This window comes from Lepidochelys kempii, chromosome 20, assembly GCF_965140265.1.
Source record: "Lepidochelys kempii isolate rLepKem1 chromosome 20, rLepKem1.hap2, whole genome shotgun sequence".
Lineage (NCBI taxonomy): Eukaryota > Metazoa > Chordata > Testudines > Cheloniidae > Lepidochelys > Lepidochelys kempii.
In genome coordinates, this window is record NC_133275.1 from 20,678,404 (window position 1) to 20,702,146 (window position 23,743).

Sequence of the window (23,743 nt, forward strand, 5' to 3'; positions counted from 1 at the left end):
GGGAGCCGGTGTTTCCTGCCTCAAGTAAAGATGGGGGAAACCCATCACAACCCCTAGCCCCCTCTCCCATGGCCTAAATGCTGGATTCTGGCTCTCAGCATTCATTACAATCCCAACTTGGGGACGTAATTCTCCCTGCTTAGATACCCTTCTCATTGATTGCACTGTTTGCTAAAGGTGATGGCTCCTCCTCTGGCCCCTCCCACACATCCTGGCCACACCCACACACCCCAGCTACTTCTACTTCCACACTCTTGCTCCTCCCACTCAGTGCTAATCCCTGCTGTCCTCTATACCTGCTACCACTGTCTCCTGGCCCTCATTCGCCGCAAGCCAGACCCAGAGCCCATCACACTCAGTGGGAGGCTGGCTCCCCGATAACTCCCCTCCCCCTTCTTCTGAGCTGTCAGCCTGTAAGCCTCTCAGAGAGTTTCCAAGGTGGGAAGCAGATCCCACGTTGCATTCAAGCGCCCCCACATCCATTCATGGCACTCTAGGAAAATCTTTTAAGAGGCAAAGATTTTTGGCTCCCAGCTATGATAATCGTTTCTTTAAAATGTCACTGCAGAGTGAGAGAATAAAAGGAAACCATCTGACTTTATTTGTAGAGCTGCCAAATCACATGAGAGGAAATCTCTCTCCCGAGTTTATGGATGGCTCAATTCTCCCCAATAAAATGCCACCGCCTACTCCTCACTCCACATACCAGCTCTAAGCAGAGAGAGAGAGAGAGAGAGAGCGAGCGCGCGGTAGATAAATATCAATATATCCCACAGAAAGGAAAGGAAAGGGGGAAGATTTAAAAAAAAAAATACAATACATTTAAAGGACACACAAAACGCACGCAAAAAGTTTCTGCTGGCCAATAAATAATTTGTAAGGTTTGGATTTCCTGCAATTACTGAGAGTGAAGAGGGAAGGGCAAAGGGATATTTGAGCAAACTTAAAGCTAAACAGCTGGCCAGTGAGAATCCTGGTGTAGCTGTAACATTAATGGTAAAGGGTGGATTTCGATGCAAGAATCAGCCAGCTCTGCAAGAAACTTAAAGACACAGATTGGTGGTGCCCCCTGTACCCTGAATTGATTTTTGCTGTCGTGATCTAGGACTGCCAGTCACTCTGCTTCCAGACCTCTCTATTCAACTTTGGCCAAATGACACCTTTTTAAAAGACAACGGATTCAATTTTCAAAAGTGCCTAAACTCCATTTTCAAATGTGCCCAAGGAGCCCATTTACCTTCAATGATGACGAGGCCTCCAAGTGCCTAAATCACTTTTGAAAATAAGACTTAGGTTCCTGGGTTATTTAGGGGCTTTTGAAAATTAGACCCAAGGTTTTTTCTTTTCAATTTTTTTGGTGGCTACTAAAAGGTATAAAGCCAGTAGCCCCACCTTGGGGAAACTACTAAAGCTTATTAGATTCAAGTCAGCTCTCCAAGAATCAAGACAGATGAGTGACCGAATGTACAAGCGATCAAAAGCTAAAGTCTCTTTCCATATAAGATAGAAGTTACGCCTATTAGGTTTTAACATGCGAATTTATAATAATAATATAATATAATATATAGATAATATAGTGAAATGCTAATACCTAGAATATAATTGTCTATCCAGCTATTCTCTGCCCTACCTTTGGCATGAATTTTTTTGTTTGTTTTTTGTTTTCTTTAAAATCCCCAGTTGAATGCATGCACACACCTGCACACACCCACACACCCACACCCTCCCACACGCACACACAGAAAAAATATAATAAAATAAGAGCAGATGTCAGATCTGCGATTAAAAAACACGTAACCACCCGAATTAAAATAATATTAACAGAGATTTGTTCTAAATTAAAACATAAAAAAATAATTTAAAAAAATGCAATAAAACTGCATTTTTCCACCCTCCCCCCAATCCTGGCAATTCTTCTTCTCCTTGAAAAAACATCCCAACGTTTAAACTATTGAAAAAGCCTTTGTCGTCCACCCACCCACCCCATCCCTACCCATGGGGTCTGTGTTCAATTTAGGTTATATCACTGTGGGAATGTCAGAAACACTGAGTGAAAAGTGGGGCTGTTTCCCCTTAAGAGGCAGGGCCTGATCTCAGCTGAAGTGAAAGGGACTGGGACTGTGCCCCCTACCGGTCAGAGATTCTAAGATGACTGGAAGCAATTTTGCAAACTCTTAAAAAGAAAAGGAGGACTTGTGGCACCTTAGAGACTAACCAATTTATTTGAGCATAAGCTTTCGTGAGCTACAGCTCACTTCATACTCCTTTTCTTTTTGCGAATACAGACTAACGCGGTTGTTACTCTGTAACTTGCAAACTCTTAGGTTACAACCCCTCATTGGAAGCCAGTACTTTCGCAAACCCCTGCCCGCTACCAAACTGTGATGCCTTTCCAAAATCCTGGATCCGATCCAGTCTCAGCACTTAGCCGATAACTGCTTTGATCTAGCAACCCTCACTCAAGACACCAGTTCAGCACGGCCCTGCACAAAACCAGCAAGAGCCAAGCATGCAGTGAACTGCTCTGCGGAAGAGAGGCCCATATTAACAGCCCAGTTGAAATCACACACATTAATGAGGCAGGGTCAGCCCCAATGGTAGAGTTGGAAGGATCAGATTCTAACTGGGGCATTGGAGTGGGGTTCAGGAGGCCTGGGTTCTACTCCTGGCTCTGCCACTGGCCCTCAGTTTCCCCACCCACCTTTTGGCTATTTAGACTGTGAGATCTTCAGGACAGGGACCGTCTCTCGCTGTGTGTCTGTGCAGCATCCAGCAAACAGGCCCCTGAACCTGAGAGCCAAGGGACTCCTTTGAAAAGACCTGCCTTAAAGGCCACATTTCCTTAAAGGGCTCAGCTCTCATGTCAGCACTGAAGTGAAACATCTGGGTTTTCAGAAGGTCTCAGCACCCAACAGCATCCACGGAACAAGTGGTCATGTCAGGTAAGTGCCTACACAGGTGCACTGATGAAGACTTGGCCCTGGTTTTGGGGAGCTGAGCACATGAAAAAATCTGACTCTGAGTAGTTAAAAATCAAAGACAGATTCCACCAGATCCTGGCTGGTGTAAATTGGTGTCACTCCACTGCAGTCAATGAGGAAAATCTCCAGCTGGTGTAAATGGCCATCATTCCATTAGAGTCAATGGGAACAGATCCCCCACTGGTGTAAATCAGCATCACTCCACTGAAGTCAATAGAGTGACGCTGATTTTCAGTAGCTGAGGATCAGGTCAGTGTTGTCAAGCCTGTATTTTTATTGCAATATTTGGTATCTTAAAGCTCTCAGCTCCTGGAGTCCTGTGATTACAGGAGAATCTCCGCTTTCCTTTAGTTATTAGCCCTAGAAAAGCTTGAAAGTGAGACCCCTGCTAAAGGCTCAAAAGCCAGAAGGTAAATGAAAAGAAACCCAAAATGATCAGCTGATTTTTAAGCTAATCTCATGATTTTGAAGGGCCTGATTCATGTCTTTTGAACATTAGGGGTTGAGACAATAGTGGACTCTGGCTCTCTGTCGGCTGAAATTCACATTCAATCAAATCCTTGCACGTCTAATGTCACTAGGTTGAAGACTTCTTGGGCTACCTGGTAAATACTGACCATCAGCATCTGTCGGGTGGAGCCAACCCACTGCTGTGGCTGTTAATCAAACAGAGCAAGAGGGGTTTGAACAGCAACAAGAATCCAACCTGAAAACTTCTGCCTCTTCGGATCTGGCGGCTGTTTTCCGGGTGGTCATCAAATTCGAAGCGCACCTGGGGAGTGATTTACAGCCTCTTAAGGCAACTGCACCAGTTCCTCGAGAGATGATCTTGCAGCACGGGCAGCATTTGCTGCTCTGCTGTTCATGGTCCTGCTCGGATCCCGCCGAAAAGCTCTCTCTGCCATAGGATCAGCCTAGATGCTTCATTGGATACACAGGCACAGAATTCCTAAATGCTGGATCTGGAGACGATCAGCCACGCCAGAGGGTATCACCAGTTGGATACGCCAAAGAGCCAGATTCCTTGCGCTGACACTGCTCTGTGGCAGCTTCCTGCTAATGCATTTTAAACCATTTCCCCAAGAGTCAATCGCAATTACTTCTCCACTAATCCCTTCTCTGCTTCTGCTCACCATCTCCACTTTATCCTACCATCCAAAGGCACATTCCCCCACATTCCGTCCCCGCTGCTCTGCCCTGCACGGGCTGCATTTCACTTGGCGCTCTAACCCGAACCTCTGATTCTCGCCTCTGCTCTCCACCCATCCCAACGTGCCTTGCCAAGCTGCCGGAAACCCCCACTGAACCAGTAGAAGGCTGCGTGCTGGGCCTCCCGATCCTTACCCACTTGCAATCTACTTCCCTTTTGGCTACTCGTAGACTATTGGGCAAGATGGGACTATCAGGCCACCTGGCAGAGCCTAACCCAGGGATTCCTGCATCCAGCCCACTGACTTGTGGTTGGGCTTGAGGGCGTTGTTTAGATGGACGTGCAGCCTGCAATTAGAAACTCCAAGGGGTGGAGCTCTTACCTCAGCCCTTGGCAAACTGTTCTACTGGTTAATCCCCATCCCCGTTAAAAAGGTGGGCCTTGAGTTCCAGGTGGAATTTGTCAGCTCCCAGCCGTTCTATCCCGTTCTGCCTTTGTCTGCTAGATTAAAGAGCCCTCTGGTTTGAGAAATCTGCTCCCTGAATAGGTACTTATAGACCATGGTCAACCACCTCTTAAATCTTCTTTTCATTAAGTTAATGAGACTCAGCTGTTTACGCCTTCCCTTCAGTGTGGATAACATGCTGGATTCTCCAGAGGATATTTGCATTGTAAAATTCCACCTCTTCTGCTACAAAGGGCCCATCCAGGGCACTCCAGTTCCACAGTAGATGGACCTCCAGCCAACATGTCCTGTCTGGTCCATGAAAATCCTCTTCCCTCCTTTTAATGCTCTCCTACTAGGCAACACCCTCAACAGCTTTCTCTTGACATCAAAAACAAATGCATCCCCTTGGCGGAGCGGCCTTTGCTTGGGTCTCTTGGGAACATGTGGCAAATGGCATGGAAGAGGTTATGTGCATCATAGGGAAAGGTAGCTCCAGGGGCAGGTACAACCAGTGTCCAATAACCTTCCTGGGAGTCCCTGCAACATGCTAGTGCCAGGGAGTGACGGATACTGGCCAAATTGCTGTACTGAGTACCCCACTTAACTCTCTCTTCCGTCACTCAAACCCACAACTTGAAATATCAGCTGCCATGGTAAGTGGTTTGATTGTCACTGACTGACACTGGGCCAAGAGTTAGAGCAAGGCACAAGCGCCTCCCAACCCGTGGAGGGTAAAACATGGCTTTACATTCCACAGCTTCCTACGGGGGTCCTGCTGGGTTCCCCTATAAAACTCTGCTCCCTGCCCCGGTTTAATCTCCCTTTTGCACAGTCCTCTCTGGCCTAGTTTGCACTTCAACTTTTGAAACTTCTTCACTAAGCCGAGACTGCAGGCCCAGCGCTACCTGTTCGGCCTCCAAACCGAAGCATCCCTAAAACTCACCGCCATCCCCAACATACTTTGCTTCCAAGTTCACCAACAGCCTCCCCGCACTTTCCTAGTTACAGTAACAAATCCCTCCGACCTTCTGTGCCAGAAATCCTCTCTCTCGTTTTCCCTCAACAATGCTCCCTCCAGGCCCGCCTTTCGCTGTCATCCCAATCTCTCTTGTCTGCCTGAGACTTCAAGTCCTTGAGGCTAGAGAACTAGTTCCCTTTATGTCTTGTAACGCATCACCACACCAATCAGCAGCAGCTTCTGAAAGGGCCACCAGAAGGCTCTCTCCTTTCGCCCTGGGCCTAGCACAGGGCAGTAGAGTTGGGACCCTGCTGAGTCTATTCTGTATCCACACTGGAACAAAGTTCTCACTGTTCAGACTGAGGGCCTCTTCCACATTTAAAAACAGAACAAGCCAAAATCTATAGCTCTTAGGACTTAGATTCCTGAGGATACAGCTGGTCCCATAATTTCCACCTGCAGCTAGGAAATTCTATGCCAACTGCATTGTGAGGATGAGTTAAACTGTATTGATCTAACTGCAGGATGCGCTTGCAAATGTCCACTCCAGTGATTGCCGGCAATGGTGACTCTTAGCAGGAGAGATGTGAGGGGAAATAGACTGGCAGGACCAGATTCAACACCAACAACTCCTTAATGCCTCCCAAGGGCTATTTTCTTTGCAAGGATGGAGCAGCGCAGGCTTGGAAGTGCTGTGCTTTTCTGCAGTGCCATGCCAGAGGCTTCAGATCCTCAGAGCGGTGGAATGGCTGTGGCTGATGGGTTCTGCGGGAAGTCTTCGCTAAGTCCTCTGTGAAGAGATGGGAGGCGGTAGCAAAGGAGGGCTTGGGCGAGGGCTAATCTTCAGGGCATCTAGAAAGCCACCTGGAAATGGCCACATGTGGTATCCTGCACTGCGTTTACAGCTTCTTTGACAACCTTTCTGATTTAGCTTCATGTGTCGGAAGCTGAGGGCTCCCTTCGTTCCCTGTGCCAGCTGCTCTGAGCTCCTCCTCTGTTTTTTTAACAGCTATCCACCACTGAGGAACCAAACAGCTGTAAGCTCTCCCTGGAGACCCAAGGAGGAGACATGTCCCCCACCCCCGCCCCCGCCATAAGGCAGAGGGGCACCTCTTCCTCCCACCCCAACAGTCTGACAGGTTTCCTTGCTGCCACGTTAGTGCGGGGGTGTCTCTCCCATCCAGCTCCCATTTGTGGGGAAAGAGGGGCTCTGCGATGTATTGTGCCAGAACTTGCATTTGGGTTTGAAGATCCTTCCTACCTCCCTATCCTGCTGACCTTGTGGGGACAGCAGAATGCTCTGTTCCTGATGCCCGAGATAAAGCAGGCACTTTGCTGGTCTCTGCTCATCCTCCTGCCCTGGATGCTCTCTGGATCCTCCCCTTGCAGAGCCAGGCCAGCAATCCCATACCCACCCAATATACACACTTTCCTTTACCCCGATACTTAACTACTGTCCCCGGTCCGCCCCACCCAGAGCAGAACAGAGCACTGTGCAAGGCACTGCCAGGCAGCTGTGTTCATGTTTCCACCCACCCAGGCTCCACCTCCCTTTCTGAGAACCATGGGCACTAAGTGGTTTCAGTGTGCTGGACAAAAAAGACCAGGCAGGGCAAGATGAGTGGTGCCAACCTGCAGCCTGTGGGACCCCTTGCTAGGAGGTTTCTGTCTATCGCTGGACTGGAGGAATGGGGCCAACAGTGCAATATGGTTCTCGGCTGCGAGCTGGACTCAGGATCTCAAGGAACCTTGCAGCCCAAATCTGCTTGGCACCTGACCTTCTCCATGTCACTATTTTTTGGCTGGGATTTGTAAAAAAACTTGCCCATCATCATCGGATCTGAGCACCTGGGGCACTGTCAGAGCGACGTACAGCTCTCCCAGTCAGCAGCAAGGGCTGTGCAGAGCCCAATCCTGCTTGGAGCTGGGAAATGGTGAGCCTAACCCAAACCTGCTGGAGGGGAGCCCATGCCACGTTCCAGTCGGAAGCTGGGAAAGGAAGCAAACCCAAGTCTTTCTGGAGGCAAAAAGCCAAGATCTCTGCTAAAAATGGGCTGAAAGTCAACCGCAGCCCCTGTGAGCTACACGGTCTTGTTCGGAGGCTGGGTCAAGGGAGGTTGGAGACCGGAGCTCATCCCACAGGCTTTCAGGATTAATCTCCTCACCTCCTGCTTCCCAAAGCTGATGAGGGCACCTGCCTTCCCCAGCAAATCAGAATGAAAGTGAAAAACGAAACAATCAACAGCCCCCCAAAAAGCTCTGACCGGAGCCCCCTTCCCCAAGACACCCCCCAGGCTTCCAAAGAGGTGACATGCAACCAATTATCAGCCAAATCCTCAGCAAACGTCAACCGGGGAGACTGGTGGAGCCAGGCTGACCTCCGGCCTATGTCAACCAGCGTAGCTCTGCTGTTGTCACGGCTGCACTGATTCACATCTGCTGGCACACACCTGCAGAGCTCCGGAGAAGCCAAACGGGAGGGGCTGTCTTACAGCAGCTGTGCTGAACGAGCACCATTCCACTGCTGGCCACTACGCCCTTCACACCAGCTGAGGACAAGCCTGAATAAACCCAGGGCTCTGACAAGATTTAAAGGAAGGAGGTGGTGGGAAAAGAACAACTTCAAGTTTCATTAGTGTCTTTGATTTTTACAACTCCGCAGCTGCCGCGGTGGGAGGAGATTGCAGACTGCAAACACTTGTTTCTACCCCCTAGAATTAATTTTTTTTTTTTTTTGCACTTTCACTCCCTCCTTTTAAATAGCAAAAGAAAAACAACATGCAGCCGTGTTCTCCCAATGCTCAGCAGCGCAGCAATCACTTTGGTAAATACAAAGCCGCGGACAGAAGAAAAACAAAAAACTTTTGTTCGCACTCCAAGAAAGAAAAAAGGAAACAGGAAAACCCCTGAGATCAAAAACAGAACTAAAAAAAAAAAAATCATCAGCATAAATCACTTCAGCTGAGCTGCTTCCGGCAAGAATAATCCCAAAACCCACCCCAGCCCCACCCACAAGGCAAAATAAAATGAAATGAGCAGAGGGCAAGGGCTGAGCTCCTAGGTGAAGTCTGAAGCCGCACGCCCCGTGTGCTCCTCCCTCACCCTTTCCCCTCCCCCAATACAATCCCAAACCACGAGAGAAAAGTAAGAGACATACAACAATGCAGCTGGCTGGCAGACGGGCATGGCAGGGAGCCCGCAGCACTGCAGAGTCCAAACTTAATAAATAAGGAGTAAAAAATTGTCATGTGTCTTTGTTCACAGTGCGTGAGTGAGGGTCCCAGCCTCCCTTCCCCATTCCCCTAGTCTCTTGGGCGGCAGGAGGGGTGAAGAGAGGCATAAACCGGTGATGCGCCACCGCTCCGGGCCAAGGGAAGTATGAGGTTCCCAGCAGAGCCTTCTTGTCTGAAGGAGGTTGCGGGACAGGGTTGGAAAGAGCCCTCTCTTCTCCAGCTGGAGAAGCAAGCCAGGGCTGGAAATAGCCTTCTCTCGTCCAGCCAGTGATGCAGGGCCAGGACTGGAACAGGTCTTCTCTCATCTGGCTCGATACACAGGACACGGCTGGAAGGGGCCATCTCTCATCCAGCTGGAGATGCAGAGCCAGGCTGGAAAGGGCCTTCTCTCATCCGCCTGGGATGCAGGCTGCAGGCTCCCAAACAGCTGGAGATGCAGGGCCAGGCTGGAAAGGGGCCTTCTCTCACCCAGCTGGAGATGCAGAGCCAAGTTGGAAAGAGGCTTCCCATCCAGGGAACATGGGACAGAGATGGAGAGGGACTTGTCTTCTTCGGCTCGCTGGTGCCCGAGACACAAGGACTCTAGCGGAAGGGAAGCAATAAACCCACACTCCAGAGAAAACAACCAAGCCCCCCCACTTCCCCTGACGACACTGGAGGAGAGAGCGAGGAGGGCAGGTGAAATGAATGGTTCAACCAAGCCTCAGAAGAGTTGCTTTTGCAAAGGTGTGGGGGGGGGCAGCTGCCATGGGTCTCCTCCCCGTCCCCACCCTGTGGCGGTGACCGGCCGTAAGCTCTCGCTGGCATGGCCCCCTCCCCGGCTCGTCGTTTTGGCCGCGTGGCTACCTGGTGAAGAAAGGCAGGTGGTGCTGGCTGAGAATGCTGCTCGTACGGGGCGACTCTGTCTTGGCCATGACGTCTTTGAACCAAGACGCCACGTCCACTTCCAGTGTCTCATAACGCTTGATGAAGTTGTGTTCCTGGAAAGGAAGCCAGAGGGACCCTGAGCATAAACGCCCATAGGAATGGGAGATGGTGGGGAGTTGGGGGGAACATAGCATCTTGGGGGGAATAGGGCTGGAGGGATACAGCCCGCTAGCAATGTGGGAACACACACATCCCGTGGGGGGGAGGAAGGAGTGAGGGACACACATATACCCCCCCCATGGGGGAATGGACTCACGGAGACACACACATGCACGCCATGGGGGAGATGGACTCACAGAGACACATACCGCATGGGAGAGATGGAGTCAAAAACACACAAGTACCCCTTAGGGGAGATGGAATCAGGGGGACAAACACAGACACACACACACCCCTTAGAGACATGTAATCAGGGACACAGCCACACACACCGCTTGAGGACATGTAGAATACACTGCCAGCTGCCAGCGCTCCTCTCTGCAACGACTTTTGCAACACTGCAGCAGGCAGCAGCTCTGAGTGAGTATGTGGGAGTAGGGGGGTTCTACTGCACAGTGGACAGAGGAGGGGGACTCATATTAAAGAAAAAGGACTAAAATAGGAGTAAAACCAAGGCAAAGAGAACAGGCTTACCCAAGGCATTACAGAAACTCAGTGGCGGAAGTGGGAACAGAACCCAGGACTCTCAGCCCTCTCCCTGCTCTAACCACTAGACACCACTCCCTTCCCAGAGCTGGGGACAGAACCCAGGAGTCCCAATTCCCAGGCCCCCCATCCCTAACTGCACTCCTCTCCCCTCATCAGGAATAGAACCCAGGAATCCTGACTTCCCATCCCCCCATCTTTAACTGCTAGACCCTACTCCCCTGCCAGAGCTGGGATTGGAACCCAGGAGTCCTGACTCCCAACCGCTGACTCTAACCATTAGACCCCACTCTCTCGAAGTGGAAAATACAAAATTTCATATTTGCTGCTTATTTGGCTTGATGTAGAAGAGCTGCAGCGGTTTTTCAATAGACCGACTGATTCACTGCAGCATGACTGCTGATAGAGATCTCTCTGCAACCCAGAGGGCCTCCCCCAACCTTAAGTGCAGTATCACACCAAGGCTTTCGGTATACCTGCTGCTAGGCTCACCCTGGTACAGCATGAAAATGGAGCAGGGGGATTGCAGCTGGGGCCGTATTTGAGGCGTTTCCACCAGCAGCTTGGGGAGACAGGAGGTCGGATTTCTGTGTCAGATACTCACAAGTAGCTTGTTGTACTTTGGTCTCTTCCTGTGATCTTTAGTAAGGCTAAAAAGAGAGAAAACACATACAGAGTCTTGGACATCTCCACACACAACCCTCTGGGCTTAGGTTCATCAATACCCCCAGCCACTAGGGGTCAATCAAGCTCAAGAAACTTGTTTTGTCCCTTATCACGGGAGTGATTGTTTGAGAGCTCCCTAGCACACAGGCCTTTCCCACCAGTGCAGAATTGTCCCAAGCACTTAGGTTTCTGCTGCTTCCCTTGGGAGGTGCCTCCTCGACGGCCAGCGAGGCAGTGCAGGTTGGACTGCTCAGTGGCACGAGAACAAAGGCCCGGTGGTAGATGGGGACCGAGCAGCTTGCGAGGCTGAGTGCCCAAGAACTGGGAATTAGGGAAGCTAACAGCGTCCTGCAAACAGGACAGGCCGGGGTTCAGTGCAGATGTACAGAAACATCAGCTGCTCCAGGTCCAGTGCTTAGCTGGCTCTCATCACCGTAGTAGCTGGGCACCTCACAATCCTTTTAACACATTTATCCTCACACTCCCGCAGGAGGAAGGAAGTGTTCTTACCCCATCACGCAGGGCAGGCCCAGAGCCTCACTCAAGGTCACCCAGGGGGGCTGGGACAGAGCAGGGATTTGAACCTGGGTTTTCTAGGGCCTAGGGAAGTGCTCTAACCCCGGACCAAGCATCTGGCTAGGAAGAGTCACTGCCAAGGGCAGAGATGGGGATTGATCTGTTGCCGAACCAGCCCCCGCAGCTGTCTGGCCCTTGCGTACACAGCCAGGCTGTCTGACCAGATGTACCAGCCCCAGGCCCCATGTGTGCTGTAGCCTGTGCTGAGGGGGCTGGGCCCTCCCAGACCCTAGTGCTAAGCATGCCCAGTCTCCTGGAAGGCAATCACGCAGGAGGCCTGAACGTTAAGGCAAGGAGGGGGGAGCCTAGAGCGTCTAGTGACCAGGGGCATCATTTCAGATTTGGGCGGGGAACGACAACTTTAACCATGATTCCAAGGGCTGCCTAGGCTCTCTAGTTTTTTTGCAGATGATAACTTAGAAATGAGTGGACAGGAGCACTGCATCGAATTCCTACATCAAGAAAGAAAACACATATACAAACACCAAATAAAGCCGTATTTTCAACATGTAAGTGTAAAACAATCAGGGGATAATACAGCAAGATATTCCCAATCCAAGCCTTGGGGTGGAGTCAGAACTGTTCAGATGTGTCCTACCATTAAACCATTCAGACCTTTGTCCAGCTCAGCTGGTGGTGGGGAGGAGCCCATTTCAATCCCCGTGAATAAAGTCCCATATGAGGAGGGGGTGCCGCAGCCTGTTGCTTCCGGGGGGAGAATTCTGGATTTGGGAATGACAGGTCCCAAGATCCCACCTCAGACAAGCCCGAGCAAAGACTGTGAAAGTTACAGGGTGGAAGCACTTGGTGCACAGGGATGTCTTACGTTGATGCCAAAAGTAAGAGCTGAACGGCTGGTTCTGAAGGCCAGCTTTGTTTATCTCAGCAAGTGGGTTATGCACAGGCTGGTGTGTATGTGTACCATGTACCTCTTGTGGTTCCCCCGGCTGTCCTGGGCCCTACACTGCTAACAAATAGCAGAGATTCTCCATTAGCTCAGACATCACGGCCAAGTGCTTTGGTGCAGGAGATGGGGGTTCTGCCCCAGCTGAGCAGCTCTCCAAGGCCGTTGTGTGCAGCACAGTGGCACCTGGCAGTGGAAGTGTTACAACAGAGCAGAACATCCCTGAGTTACTCCTTCATGATCCTAGTGCCCAGTGAGCTGTTCAGTGCAGCGAAAGGTTGTTACAGAATAGAAGCTGGCCACTGTCGTTTGAAATCCATGTGTGAGTGACAGGGGCTGTGAAAGACTTGCGTCTCCAGACCCCTCCACTGGAATTCCAGCCTGGGACTCCCCAGTTCCCACGGGAGTGCCAGTGGGGGTTCACTGCCATGTGGGGCTCTAAGAGGCTTTTCCTCCTTGCCACCACCATGCAGTTGTGTCAGGGTCAAAGGTTTGTCAACAGTCGAGGGGCAGAGGTCAGTGCTGCGTGACCCTGGGAGTGGCCTGAGCAGTGCCCCGTGGGTGTGTGTCCGTGTGATGGTCAGTCAGGCCTCTCAAGAGCCAGAGCTGTGCAGCTCAGCACGCTGGCTTCTCAGAGAAACCCTTACAATCCAAACCCCCTCTAGTGCAGCCGTTCTCCACCAGGGGTGCGCGTACCCCGGGGGTTGCACAGGTCTTCTAGATATTTGCCTCGTTTTACAACAGGCAACATAGAGAGCACTAGCAAAGCCAGTACCAACTAAAATTTCAAACACACAATACGTTTATACTGCTCAATATACTATACACTGAAATGTAAGGACCATATTTCTCGGTCAATCGGTTTATTTTATAATTATATGGGGGAAATGGGAAAACGAGCAGTTTTTCAGTAGTAGCGCGGCTGTGACACTTTGTATTTTTATGTCTGATTTTGTAAGCAAGTAGTTTTTAAGTGAGGTGAAACTTGGGGTACGCAAGACAAATCACTCCTAAAAGGGGTATGGTAGTCTGGAAAGGTTGAGAGCCTTGCTCTAGTGGGCACAACTTTTGATTAGCAACTTAACCCCAGGTGCCCTCTCCCCCAGTGCTGAGAAGGGCCAAGCCCCAGGCTGGCGATAGCGTTCTGCCAGGGTTCAGCCCTGCACACAGGTTAGGGAGCGTGAGCAGCCAGACATCAGGTCTGGGGAAGGCAACAGCTCCATACTGAGCTAAGACCCTTACAGCACAGATCCATACAGCACTTCGCACATCACATGGCCCTATTCGTGCACCCCTTATCTTCCTAGCACTTATGCTGATGCTCATGTAACCTCTTCTCCGCTGCACTCCCTCGTGGCCCTAGCCCCTGCACTCCCTCCCTATGCCCCCCGCCCTCCAGGCATTCAGTGCAGCCAGTCTCCTACCTCCAGCTGCTTCACATAGCTCGCCAGGAACCAGCCGTGCAGCCCATTCTCCTGCCCTTCCCACCAGCTGCCATCTGGCACTTGCAGCACCGTTACCAGCTCCCCCGCCATGAAGCGCAGCCCCAGCCGGAGCCACTCCTTGGAGAAGGGGCACAGGGTCTGACAGCGCGAGCCTTACACGCTGCACCAACGGAGCTGGCCTGCAGAGGTGCCTTTTAGGGAGGGCATGGGGGGACCCCAACCAAAATTTGAAATGGCGCCCCTGCTCTGCCATAGTACAAAACAAAGGGGGAGCAGGTCCCCCAGCTCCCTAAATGGCGCCCCTTGCCAGGGTATGGGGGCCCCTGTGCCATCTACTTAGGACATCACTCATTGAGTCACATCTATTGAACATCTATTGATGATTTAATTGGGGATTGGTCCTGCTTTTGAGCAGGGGGTTGGACTAGATGACCTCCTGAGGTCCCTTCCAACCCTGATATTCTATAATTCTATGAAGTAGTAAAGGCTCATGGGCAGTTTAAGCTCTGACCATGGCATGGCCCCTCAGCAGCTGACACTGTGCCCCACAGATGCAGCAGATCGGTTCTCCCGCACTGGACTCGGGGGCCCACGAACGGGGACTTGGCTCCCCAGCAGCGTGGCGGTCACTCACCAGTCTTTAACGAAGGACTGAAAGTCCACGGAGAAGCCCATGTTGTTTGGGAGCAGGGGAGGATCTTCCTGCAATACCTTGGTGAGCACCTCAAAGTCCGTTTTACAGTTCTTGTAGGGAAACTGACCGGTAGCCAGTTCAACCTGCAGTGGGGAGAGCAAGGGTTAAAATGGAATCAGGGAGCTTAGAGACAGTCCATGTGCTCTATCCACAATGCTGTGCCACTTCCATCACCTGCAATGAGATTTGTGGGGGCTCAGACTTCTGGAAATTAGGGGCCTAGTCATTATGAAATTACAAAGGTATCCAAGTGCCTAAAGATGCAGACAGGGGCCTAGTGTAATTCATAGATGTATAGATTCCCAGGCCAGAAGGAAACTAGTCTGACCTTCTGCATAACACAGGCCATTGGACTTCCTCAGAGTAAACCCTGTTGGAACTAGAGCAGGACAATCCAACGCAGATCCAAGGAACACCCAATATAGAATCCACCATAGCCCTTAGTAAGTTGTTCCCTTGGTTAACCACCCTGTTAAATATTTGGGCCTTCCCAGTCTGACTTTGTCCAGCTTCAACTTCCAGCCAGTGGATCTTGTTAGAACTTTGTTCAACAGAAGAGCTCATTATTGTCAAATTTCTGTGCCCCACATAGGTACTTACAGACTCTGATCAAGTCACCCCTTCTCTTTGTTATGCTGAACAGATGTTTGGCATTAGCTTACTTATTCCTCTGGATTTAGAAGGCTGATCTGGCTCCCACTGAAATAGGAGAAGCCTTCCTACCAGGCGAACTTCAAGCACCCTGGTGTGAAAGTTTTGGTTCATGTTTTTGACCCCTGAGATGATCTGAATATCTGTTTTTTTTCCTACAAATGGATTTGTCCTGTTGCATTTCACTTAGCTTAGGCACTGGCCCTAGCCAGGTCTGTTTCGCTTGATTTCTCGTCAGTTTCGCTCTCTGGTCCTAAGGCCCTAGTGACAAAGGCATTATGTGTCCTGGTTTCACTGATGCAAGGGGAACTTTTTATCTTGAAAACATATTAACACTTCCAAAAGTAGGTTAGTACGAACATTATGGTGGTGCCTAGAGGCCCCACTGAAACTAGGGCCCCATTATGCCAGACACTGCACAGACACAGAGTGAGAGACAGTGTCTGCCTCAAAGAGCTCCCACGCTAAACAGGCAAGGCAGACAACAGGAAGGATCATTATCCCCATTTTGTGGGTGGGAAACTGGGGCACAGAGGGATGACGTGATTTGCTCAAGGTCACAGAGGGAGTAAGTGGCAGAGCTGGAATGTGAACCCAGGACTCTTGAGCCCCACAGCGATGCTCTAGCCACAAGACCAGCCTATCTTCTGCATTCCTTTTGCTGAGGCAATTCCTTTTAAGAACAGGAGTGCCCAAAGTTTATGACACATCGCAGGGCTGCCCCAGAACCTGCATGCCTCACCCACACAAACCGGCTATTGGTTTGTCCTTGTATCTTCCTCAACAGACAAAGAGACACCGAGTTGGCCAAGGGTAAAAGCAGAGCTGGTTGGGCTAGAATTTCCTGTACCAACATTTAGAATAGTTTTCTGAACCTGAATCGGTAAAAAAAGCCAAAAATGGAAAAAAAATTCACAAACTGAAAAGCTGAAAAAAAAATAATTTTGGGTCAATCGAAAAGTTTCACTTCGATAACTGAAATGTTTCACTTTGGTTAGGACCTTTTAAAAAAATTTTTAAAATAATATATAACAACAAGTTTAGAAACAAAAAGTCATTTGGACTGAAAGATCAAAATGGGACGTTTTGCCATTTTCAAAACTTTTTGTCGTCTTTTGGGGGGGTAGGTGCTGATCCCAACATGTGTGGGCAGTTTCCATTTTGATGAATCAGTTATTTTCTGACAGAAAAAACATGCTGGTGAAACCTTGCCAACCAGCTGGAGATAAAAATTCAGCAGCTAATCAGCCCTACCCTTACTCTGCCATGAGCGGGAGAATGGCCAAGGGACACATCTTAGGACTTTCGCTATCTCAAGATCACTGAGCCCCTAGTGGCAAATCTCGGCACTGGGTTCAAAGCAGGGTTTTGCATGAGAAAGTAAAGAAGGGACTTCACTAACCAGGGAGATGCCCAGGCTCCACACATCTGCTCGGATATCATAGTCTGGTTTGGTGGGATCAGGAGGGTCTATCCTTTCAGGCTGGAAAAAAAAGTCAGTACACACTCAGTCCCATGGCGCTCACCTGGAGGCTAGGATCTTACATTCACCAAGCACAACACATGCCTATTAGAGACTGAGATTATGAAATCACGCCATTCTCTACTGATATACAGTCAGCTCTGGAGTGGAGGAGGGCAGCTGCGTAACAGCCACACAGCAATGCTGCAATGTAGCCCGGGAAGTGAATCTATCTACAGATTTCTAATGTGCATATCAGTGAAGTCAAGAGGACTCATTTAACCGGTTTAAAGTTTGGGCTAAGGGGTGGAATTACCTGGCTGAAATTAGGCCAAGCACACTGGGGCAAGCAAAGGGGGCCAGATCCCCAGCTGGTAAAATGGACCATAGAGTCATTAAAGACAGATCCCTGGCTCACCTAAATCAGCACAGATTCACTGAAATCACCAGAGCTGCATCCATTCTTTGAGTTATCTTTGAAAGCTCATGGCAATCTGGGGAGCTCCTGGATGACTGGAAAAAAGCTAATGTAGTGCCCATCTTTAAAAAAGGGAAAGAGGAGGATCCGGGGAACTACAGGCCAGTCAGCCTCACCTCAGTCCCTGGAAAAATCATGGAGCAGGTCCTCAAAGAATCAATTCTGAAGCACTTAGAGGAGGGGGAAGTGATCAGGAACAGTCAGCATGGATTCACCAAGGGCAAGTCATGCCTGACTAATCTAATTGCTTTCTTTGACGAGATAACTGGCTCTGTGGATGAGGGTAAAGCAGTGGAGCTGTTATTCCTTGACTTTAACAAAGCTTTTGATACGGTCTCCCACAGTATTCTTGCCAGCAAGTTAAAGAAGTATGGGCTGGATGAATGAACTATAAGGTGGACAGAAAGCTGGCCAGATAGTCAGGCTTAATGGGTAGTGATTAATGGCTCCATGTCTAGTTAGCAGCTGGTATCAAGCAAAGTGCCCCAAGGGTCGGTCTGAGGCTGGTTTTGTTCAATATCTTCATTAATGATCTGGAGGATGGTGTGGACTGCACCCTCAGCAAGTTTGCAGATGACACTAAACTGGGAGGAGTGGAAGATACGCTGGAGGGGAGGGATAGGACACAGAGGAACCTAGACAAATTAGAGGATTGGGCCAAAAGAAATCTGATGAAGCTCAACAAGGACAAGTGCAGAGTCCTGCACTTAGGACGGAAGAATCCCATGCACCGCTACAGACTAGGGACTGAATGGCTAGGCAGTAGTCCTGCAGAAAAGGACCTAGGGGTTACAGTGGATGAGAAGCTGGATATGAGTCAACAGTGTGCCCTTGTTGCCAAGAAGGCTAACGGCATTTTGGGCTGTATAAGTAGGGGCATTGCCAGAAGATCAAGGGACATGATCGTTCCCCTCTATTTGACATTGGTGAGGCCTCATCTGGAGTACTGTGTCCAGTTTTGGGCGCCACACTACAAGAAGGATGTGCAAAAATTGGAAAGAGTCCAGTGGAGAGCAACAAAAATGATTAGGGGGCTGGAACACATGACTTATGAGGAGAGGCTGAGGGAACTGGGATTGTTTAGTCGCGGAAGAGAAGAATGAGGGGGGATTTGATAGCTGCTTTCAACTACCTGAAAGGGGGTTCCAAGAGGATGGCTCTAGACTGTTCTCAGTGGTAGCAGATGACAGAACAAGGAGTAATGGTCTCAAGTTCCAGTGTGGGAGGTTCAGGTTGGATATTAGGAAAAGCTTTTTCACTAGGAGGGTGGTGAAGCACTGGAATGGGTTACCTAGGGAGGTAGTGGAATCTCCTTCCTTAGAGGTTTTTAAGGTCAGGCTTGACAAAGCCCTGGCTGGGATGATTTAGTTGGGGTTGGTCCTGCTTTGAGCAGGGGGTTAGACTAGATGACCTCCTGAGGTCCCTTCCAACCCTGATATTCTATGATTCATTCACACCAGCTGAGGATCCAGGGCAGGAGTCTTTAGATCTTGGCTCACTTATGTCATCTCAAGCATCACAGCTCCCCCTAGAGCCACCCTGGAGAGCTGCTTCAGCTGGCCATTCTTCAGAGGTCTCCCATCTCAGTACTGACCAAGCCTCACCCTACATAGCTGGCAAGATCAAAGGGCACCCCATCCCAAGAAACCACCCATCCCTGGGGCTCAGGCACCCGCAGCTGCCAATTAGCGCACAGGCAGCCTGAGGCCCAGCAGCACCCTCTCTGAGCCTCCTGTGGGTTATGACACGGCCCAGCCCTCACCGCCATGTACGCCGCGCAGCCTGCACTCCGGGTCTTGGCCTTCGAGTCCACCAGCCTCCCGCTGATCCCGAAGTCACACAGCTTTATCTGCCCCCTCTCGTCTAGCAGAATGTTGGAGGGTTTGACGTCTCGGTGGATGACGCCATGCTTCTCCTTCAGGTAGTAGAGCGCCTTGACGATCTGAAAGGACACGGCATTTCCCAGAGTCATCCCACTGCACCCACCTGACCCCCAGGCTCACCTCAGGAGGATCAGCAAAAGGAGGGGCCAGCTAGAAAAGACAAAGAGATCCCAGGCTCTGTATGCAGCAGGGAGGGGTTAGCCCCTCTGTACACAGCTCTGCAGAGAGCTCAGTTCTAGGCCCATCAATCCCAGACTTCCTGTCCTGGAGAAGGGAGGAGCCAGCCCCCCTCAATCTGATGAGATCGGATTGCAGGATCAAGGCCCCAGGCATGCATGGGGTGTTGTGCAGAGATCAGTGGGAACCAACCTGAGGCGAGAGATCTCTCTCTCCAGGAGCCCTCTTCCCAGCACAGACCCTGTCAGCACAAAGCCAACCCAGCTACCAAATGGGAAAGTCCGCTGGTGTGTCGGGTCCCTCCCAGCTGCTCACGTGGAAGAAAGGTTTGGCAGGTGCCCATCATGCTGCATCCAGCCCCACTTGCCCTTCCCCGACCTCCCTCCACCAGAACTCACTGCCACCGTCATCTTCCCCAGGATCCTCTCGGGGATGGGCCCCTGGATGCGTTTCTTGAGCTTCTCCGCACATGTGCCCATCAGCTCCATGGCAATGAAGACGTCTGTCTGTGTGGGAGGGAGACCAAGGCCAGGTTACCATGGGGTGCGACGTGTGCTTGGCTTTCCAGACAATTTTGCGGAAAGAAGGTGGAGGCTTTGAGTAACGTCACACCACACTGGGGGCGGGCGTCAGAAATCGAACCCGGGACCTCTCTACAAGCACAAGCCTCGGCTACCTGAACTGGAAGAACCAGCTCTGACAGCTCAAGGCTGTAGCCAGGGCGTGCAGCCACAAGGGGGAGATGGAGAGCTGCAGCGGGAGCGCAGGGGGCTCTTACATTGGTGATGAAGGTCCCGAAGCACTGGACAATATAGGGGCAGTCGTGGCTTTTCAGCACCACATCCAGGTCCATCAGGATCCTCTTGTTCTCCTCCTTGTTACCTGAGCGACGCATTTGCTGTGGGGACCAGACAACAGGAGGGGATTACAGAGCGGTTCTATGAGCGGAGAGCTGACTGCAGGGGTGAACAGTGACACCTGCTCTGCCCCGCCATGCAGGGGACCGTATAACCCCTTGTTAATTAACGCGGATGATTCCCCACCCACGTAGGGCAGCGTTATCTCCAGTTCGGAGGTGGGGAAACTGAGGCACAGACATGAGGCATGACTTGCTCATGGTCACACGGAGTCAGTGGCAGAGCTGGGAACAGAACCCAGGAGTCCTGGCTTCAAGGCCCCCCCTATTCCAACTTCTAGACATCACTCCCCAATCAGAGGCAAGAATAGAACCCAGAAGGCCAGCCCTTGCCCCCCATGATCTAACTACCAGACTCCACTCCTCTCCCAGTGCTGGAAATAGGACCCAGGAGTCCTGACGTGTAGTACCGCCCTGCTCTAACCACTAGACACCACTCCCCTTTCAAAGCTAGGAATAGAGCCCAGGAGTCCTGATCCTTTCCTCTCCCCATTCAACAACACCCCCTCCCTTCCTGATGGAACTATTCACCCCTTGCTTGGTCTGTTTTTAAAGCCCTGCCCCCGATGCTCACCTTCACGGCTATGATGTGTCCTGTTTTCTTGAATCGCATCTTCCACACCTGACCACAGGTCCCACTGCCAATCTCGCCCAGGTTCTCCAGGTCATTGATCTCTGCTTGGTACCGCTGCACAGAGACACATACACACAGGGCTACAGGAGGGGCCATACAACGGAGCCCATGTCTATACGCAGGGGCCCAGCAGACAACCCTAAGCTAGGACAACTCCCAGTGGTAAACTCCATGGTAAGTATGCCAGCCAGTGGGGTACCAGGCTTCACTGACTGGCACACTAGGTTCCCCCTGGCCTCACATTGCACCCACCTGCCAGTTCTCTAACCCACAATGGAGATCGAAAGGGCAGGGAATCCTCAGTTCCGCTCTCCCTGGAGGATGGGCATCCCAACAAGGGGCAGCATATGCATGTGGTGAGGGGCGCTTGCCCTCATGCAGCCTGTCCTGGGGCAGAGGATTTTGTCTCAAGCCAGAACCACACTGGGATCACTCACCCAGCCGTGAAATGCAGCCACCTCGGAGTGGGATTTGGCAGCTGTTTAAAAGCACAATGCCACACAACAGCGTAGGAGAGGAAACCTGATACCAATCAGGGATACTCTGCAATAGTTGGCACCTACAGTTCTACTGACAGAGCAGCACTGAGAATATGATCCCTTTGCACTTCTTCCAACTCACCTGCCCTCCTATGGTCAGGTAACCCGTTTGCTTCATGATTTCCTGCAGCTTCTGATCTATCTCTATACTAGAGAGAGACATGGAGAAAGTTTGGATGGAGACAACATACCAAATCAAGTGACTCTGGCTCCGAGGAGGAGGAGGAGCTCTCCTGCCAGGTCAGAGTCCAAACTAGGCACTGGCTGAGGACCCCAGCCCACCTGTAACAGCAGGCCCATCAAGTCTAGTGGTCCCTCCGCCCTGTGGCACTGGATTAGCTCAGTGATCTGTCTAGCCCACCAGAATAAGGTGGGGAAAATCTCACTGGCTGAGCCAGGTGGCCCCGCTCGACCTCTTTGGCCGAGCCAGGTGGCCCGCTCCACCTCATTAGCCAGGCCAGGCAGCCCGCAATGCCAGTTTACAGGACTCGACACAAAATAGGTGATTGGTGCAGCAGCTGCATTACACGCAGTACCCTGTAGAGGGAGCCAGCTAGCCAGGCCAAGAACAGCGGCCCCAGGGGTTTCCTTAGCTCAGCCCCATCACCACCACTTGGGAGGTGGTGTCCTTTCCCCACCACTTACCTCTCCATGCTCCTGGGTATAGGGAAGGGTGGCTGGGGCAGGCCCAGCATGTGGCGGGGACGTGGCTGGTGCGTTTGATGCTGGGGAGAGTTCTCCGAAGAAGAGGAGCGGCTGCTGCCATCGTTCGCCAGGGGGAGCTGCAGGGCTGTGGGAGCGAGCGAGAGTCAGGCCCTCAGATGCCTGGGTCCCTTTCCACACTCTGCTCCAGAGAACCCCTCCTCCCCCCGCATCTTATAGCCCCAGATCCCTATCTGTGTTGCATGGGGTTGTGAAGGCCTCGCTGAAGGGGGGATGCGATACCCACAGCCATGCTGCTTACTGTCCAGCATCCCGACTTCCAACACGTCCCATCGCTGACACTGTGCCCATCAGAGAGCAGAGCCCTGTGTGGATGCCACTAGCTGCTGGAATGCACAGCACCAACCCTTCCCCTCACCCTGGGCCATGCCACCCTGGAGCAGATTGTAGGGACCTATGTGGACCTGGCCTCCATGGGGCGACAGACCAGGTAAGACATAATGGGTCTTCTCTGCATTTAAGTCCCATGATTCGATAAAGCAGATTTTCCGACCTGGGCTGCAAAAGCCTGTTTTCCTCTCATACTAGGGTTGCTCACCCCAGGCCTCAGCAAAGTGGTTAACAGCTGTTGGGAGCGACTGTGCTGTGCTGGAATCCCAAGTGCTAGATGTACACGGACCCACAGGATACAGCTGGGTTTGGCCTGCAGACTGGTCACCGCAAACGATCCTGACCCTTCCGAGCAGCTAATCCTGGTGGGTTTTATAGATGGCACTTGAAGCAGAGACAGAGGCAGCTGGGTGATTTGTCCGAGGCCACCCCAAGTTAAGGCGGGGAACCCAGGCATCCTAGCTTGAGATTTAACCACACAATGGGCGTTGTGTAGCTAAATCCTCCTAGCTGCTTTTGCAATTCTCAGTCCTGACTCCCAGCTGGCTGCCCACACTCCCTGCTATACCACTGCTGTAATTCAGCCAACTGGCAAAGACTGGCAGCATGCCTTAAATATAAGGAGTCCATCAGGTGAGATTTAAGGAAGTGGTCAGTGATGGAGCCTCTTCAGGTGTGTCAGTTTCCTGGATCAGTTTCAACATAAACCGATCGTCCCCATGTTAACAAGGGAGGCAGCTCTGCCACCAAAAGACTGGGAACCTGCCAGAATGAGAAGAGGAGAAAGCAAGGCCCACTGTTTGCCCCTGGAAGTTTGAGGCAAAGTTTTACTGGGGCAAGTCCATGAATGAGCAGGGAGGTCGTTGCAGTTGTTACCCGGCCTTACCACATTCTATACCACACTGGTAACGGGGAAGAGGGGAAGGACTGAATCTTCCCACAGGCTTGAAATAAAACAACCCCTCCCGCATACTGGGGCAGGGAACCACGTGAAGAACAGAGCTTAGCTGGGGCACACACTCAACAGCTCAGAGCACAAGTGGGACGCCCCTCCTGAACTTCTTCCCGCGCACGGGCCAGAAACACAGAGCTATGGCCTCTGCTTGCAGGTGCGCACCTGTAGTTCACATCCAGACCTCACCGCCCAAGTGGAGGAGCTGTCCTCAAGAGACTACAGATTCCAGCATACAGTGCTGCCAGGTCTTGGAAGAAGGTGGAGCACAGCATGCTGGGACAGGTAGTCCCTCCTCCACCCACAGCCTGTGCCCCCTTGTTGAAGGTAGGGAGGCTGCCTGTAGAACTCGATGGGTTGTGCTTTGGCTA

General features: G+C 51.3%; 1 protein-coding gene across 8 annotated transcripts in view; it reads right to left on the reverse strand.

The window, feature by feature from the left end:
- The window catches only part of MAP2K7 (mitogen-activated protein kinase kinase 7), a 60,869-nt gene that overhangs the window by 7,653 nt on the left and 29,473 nt on the right, over window positions 1–23,743 (reverse strand). For 3 of the 8 annotated variants that reach the window (XM_073319085.1, XM_073319081.1, XM_073319082.1), the window contains exons 3-12: window positions 22,013–22,157; window positions 21,450–21,516; window positions 20,769–20,882; window positions 20,057–20,176; window positions 19,677–19,784; window positions 18,981–19,160; window positions 16,681–16,761; window positions 14,568–14,710; window positions 10,947–10,992; window positions 9,617–9,750 (exon numbers count right to left, since the gene is read on the reverse strand). In XM_073319085.1, coding sequence (XP_073175186.1) covers window positions 9,617–9,750; window positions 10,947–10,992; window positions 14,568–14,710; window positions 16,681–16,761; window positions 18,981–19,160; window positions 19,677–19,784; window positions 20,057–20,176; window positions 20,769–20,882; window positions 21,450–21,516; window positions 22,013–22,157 — 1,138 coding nt within the window. Of the gene's footprint in view, window positions 1–578; window positions 9,353–9,616; window positions 9,751–10,946; window positions 10,993–14,567; window positions 14,711–16,680; window positions 16,762–18,980; window positions 19,161–19,676; window positions 19,785–20,056; window positions 20,177–20,768; window positions 20,883–21,449; window positions 21,517–22,012; window positions 22,783–23,743 lie in introns of those variants that run through there. The other 5 variants (XM_073319080.1, XM_073319084.1, XR_012155757.1 and 2 more) reach the window with 4 other exon arrangements.